This window comes from Orbicella franksi, chromosome 2, assembly GCF_964199315.1.
Source record: "Orbicella franksi chromosome 2, jaOrbFran1.1, whole genome shotgun sequence".
Lineage (NCBI taxonomy): Eukaryota > Metazoa > Cnidaria > Anthozoa > Scleractinia > Merulinidae > Orbicella > Orbicella franksi.
In genome coordinates, this window is record NC_138146.1 from 37,663,725 (window position 1) to 37,667,623 (window position 3,899).

Below are 3,899 nucleotides of genomic sequence, written 5' to 3' on the forward strand. Positions count from 1 at the left end.
TTTCAACTTTCTGCACTATTAGGGATTAATTGACGTGCTCTCAGCCAATCAGCATGCTGAAATGTTTGCACGTATGTTCTTAGAAATTTTACCAATTTGGTTTTTCTATTTGGAATAACTTCATATTGTCATCTTAAAAGAGAAACTATTTAAACTTTGCTGGAATAAAATAATCTCCATGAAATTTGACTCTTAGCTAAAGGTTCATCGGAAGACAAACCAACTCAACAAACTAGAAGTCCTGTAAAGTTCTAGTTTTGCCGCGACGCCATTTACAAACACAAATATAATGCAGATAACAAAGTATCACATTCCCACTGAAATTTTCCGAATATCGTGGAAACAAGGTCTTCAAGACCTTCAACAGTTTAGATCCTGAGTTCCCAAAAAAGTCCTAAATCCTTCTTTGATAGTTAATTTATCTCAAGTACCTTCTTTAGGTTTCGATCAGAGATTGGGTTGTAATATTAAGGATCGGGAACACTTCAACCGGGCACTTCATGTGCTTCAATTATGTATTTTAGATTTGCAAAAAACGCCACTTCTTCCTCGGGGAATGGTTAAAATTTAGTAGCCGCCTTAGAAAAGTGCACGTCACTGTCTAAAATAAAGCAAATATCTGCAAATATTGGTTCTAATTATATTTTGTCTCTTTTTTTAGTTTCTTCGAATGTAAAAGATATTGAACTGAGAAGATCAGACTAACTTCGTTTGACTCGCATCAGCAAATGTTTTCACCCTTCAAAAGGTTTTCGTTATTGCTTTGTAAAAGGTTTCTCAACTTGATCATCATTCTATGTTTCATCACACCAGCGGTAGTAAATTATTGGCGAGGAACATGGTACATTTTAGACTTGTTTGTGTTTCCAGCCGACAAAGTTTCGAGTGCCTCGTTTACATTCACAGCCAGCTTTGGAACTATATTCTTGGTGATGTTTGTGGAGGATTATATAAAAGAATTTTTAGATGAAAGAAAAGCGAGAAAAGGATTGTATCTTGTTCTCTTTTACCCTCTGGCGTTTTTGAGCGTAACATCGTGGAGAGGACTGTGGATGATGCTTGACCTTTACACAACTACAACTCTAACAAGTGCCATTGTTTCTCATGTCGTTGGATTCTTAATCCTTTTATGTACAAAAAGTTCATCTAGTATCATGGCAATTCCTGGCTACTGTGCCAGCGAAAGACACATTGATTTATCAAAAGGTATTCTCGTTGGAAAGAAATGTTTGAGGATCAGAACTACTGCCTGTGCTGATATCACCTCCAGGATGTTGAATAGTTTTGTTACCGTGTTCATAATTGGAGGTGCGGTGATATGCTATTGGCGAGGAACTTGGCTGATTATTGTCGCTACAATGGTTACCCCAACCCACAATGTTATATCATGGGTTGCATTAGTTGGTTTGGGGTACGCTGTGGTGACCGTGTGCTATTGTCTGAGTGAGTTCATTATAACCATTAAACTGACTCCGCCATATTCTGTGTTGAGTCGATCGCTAGAGCAGGTATTTGTGTACATTCTTGGTTTCGGAGTGGTGGCTTCCTGGATAGGAATATGGCACTTAATGGATATCTATCTACTGCCAGGTTAGTGTTGTTATTTTAAAGCAGTGTTTAGAAGAATCCGTATAGACTTATTTAACTCACGATAATCCAAGAAACTTGCGTTAAAGAATAATCAATCAGAATTGATAGAGCAAGAGTAACTCGAATTATGAAGATTGTCGAAAAGTACTCTTAGCTTACTGAGAAATGTTTTTCTATCTTTGGATTGCTGGCAGACTGATTTAAAGCAAATTAAACTGTGTAGACTCCGCTAAATATTGCAATTCATTTCAAGCAGAACATAATGGAGGAAGAAGGAATTTCATTTCAAGAAACAAGGAATTTCATTGCGAGCAGAAAACTGGATACCAGTGACATACAATAAAATAAACCATTCAGTAGGAAAGAAAGGGAAGCCTGCTCAGTGATGAAAAAAAAACATTGATTATGTGAAAGAAAAACCGATCGAAAGTGAAACATGGGGTCATGAAGAATAAAAAATGACTGCTTTCACTAACCATCCTGCAAAATTCCAAGATCATTTCACCAAGCAGTGAGAAGAATGTCGAGCAGAGTCAGCTCTATCTATTAAAGAAGAATTTTGTGCAGACTTTTGAGCAGAAAGGTGGCTTTATCTTATAAGAATTTCAAATCAGATTTATATTTAAGCAGAACTTTAAACAAAATAATTTATTCACGTCTTTGAGAGGAATTACCCTCTCAGTTTAATAAAATTCAGCAAAATTACGATATATTTAGAATCGACGATTCAATGTTGAATGACGAACTGACGTGTTTCTTTTCTTCAGTATTTCCAAGTTCTAAGCTGTTAAGGGGCTTTGGCCGCGTTCAAATGCTCAGTACTGTAGAAAGGTTTTACAGTGCGACGACTCGAACCGGCTCAACCGGGCCATCCGGAAGAAAACTAATCAATCAAAACGTAAACTTAGAACAACGGATCGGAAGCTTTCTCGTGTTGGCAAGTAATAGGGGTCTGTTTGACACGAAAACATAAATACACACTCCTGTGCGTTATAGCCGACATTCTAAGGACCTCTAAGAGATTCAGTCCTTCACTGAGAATTATCATAATTATAAATCTCGCTCGTAAAATTTAGCTCTAAAACTCATTTTGCTACAGCGAAACCTGGAAACCGTTGAAAAGCGTACAAAATTTAGGATCGAAACCACTAGTCAACCAACAAATGGCAGTTTCCCGAGAGGCGCACAACACTTCGCACTTCGTTGGGTTTTCGATTTTGTTAAGATCTGTTGTTCCTATCCTAGCTTCAATGTATGTTTTTGGTTTATTTAAGGAAAAGATCTATATCCTTGATTCTCAAGTAACGTTCTGATTGGTCAACTCTTCAAAGTGGCCTGGTTTGAGTAGTCAGACTAATACAAGTGCACTATTGAACTTACGTAATAGAGCCGCCATGAAGATCGTATTTTACGTTTTGTCTTTCAGAACACCCACTGGTTGGTGCGCTTGTCTGTCATTTTGCTGGGATCGGTATTCTTTATATTCTACAAGCAAGCGTAAATTTAATGGGTTCACCAGTAGGTTGTAGGGTGCATGGCAGTGAAGCACTGGAAGGGTTTGACTCTGGAAGCTATTTACACAAAATAACTGAACCAGCTAAACAGGAAAATACAGCAGATCCGTAACTGTTAATCCCAGAGAGCGTTCAGAGATTGCATTCCGCCCGCGAAAATCTACTGTGGATTCCGAGAAAAAGAAGCTCAATAAAATCATTATAACTTGATGAGAATGTGATAGTGAATGAAATTAGACATATGAACAGTAGATATAAACGATGCCGAAAAAAAAACCTGTTGAATCGTTCGTTATTCAATTGCTATCCACAAACAACCCGCAGGCTCACCCAGGTAGCGCAAAAATCTCTGGACAAGCTCTACCAGATGCGGGGACATATTTCCTCTCGCGCTCATTCCCTTTATGACCCTACATAGAGCGGAGAAGGAAGAGTTTAGGGACTCGGACCACAACACACTAACAATCGATTTTCACTGAGTTTGTAAGTGACGGTTTCCACTGGGTAGAAGACGGAGAAACTGTGGAGCCTTTATCCCTTCACATAAATGCGAAATAAGGGTGCTGGTCAGCCAAAAGTTAAATGAAACAGTAAATTTCTGGGAAATCCGTTCTGAAATTGTGGACCACCTCCAGAGGTAGTCTTCTTTTTCTGTTCGGAACAGAAGGGCGGAAATTTCCTCACCATTTGGCCTTATTTTCCAGTTTCCAGTCTATCATCAGCTGAAAACAATAACGGGGAATTCGGAAATGTACATGATAATCGCCATTTCGTTGGGTTGGTTTGCTGATTTTG

The 3,899-nt window shown here is 38.4% G+C and overlaps 1 protein-coding gene across 2 annotated transcripts; it reads left to right on the top strand.

The window, feature by feature from the left end:
• The first annotated feature begins 422 nt into the window (after positions 1–422).
• Positions 423–3,797, top strand: LOC145479700 (uncharacterized). Of its 2 annotated transcripts, none has more exons than XM_081458131.1 (2): positions 423–1,590; positions 3,017–3,797. In XM_081458131.1, the coding sequence occupies exons 1-2, from the start codon at positions 729–731 to the stop codon at positions 3,214–3,216; spliced, it is 1,062 nt and encodes a 353-aa protein (XP_081314257.1). In that variant the 5' UTR covers positions 423–728; the 3' UTR covers positions 3,217–3,797. The 2 variants fall into 2 exon arrangements, with proteins under 2 accessions (XP_081314257.1, XP_081314258.1); XM_081458132.1 differs by having other exon boundaries at positions 1,847–3,090.
• The last annotated feature ends 102 nt before the right edge of the window (positions 3,798–3,899 follow it).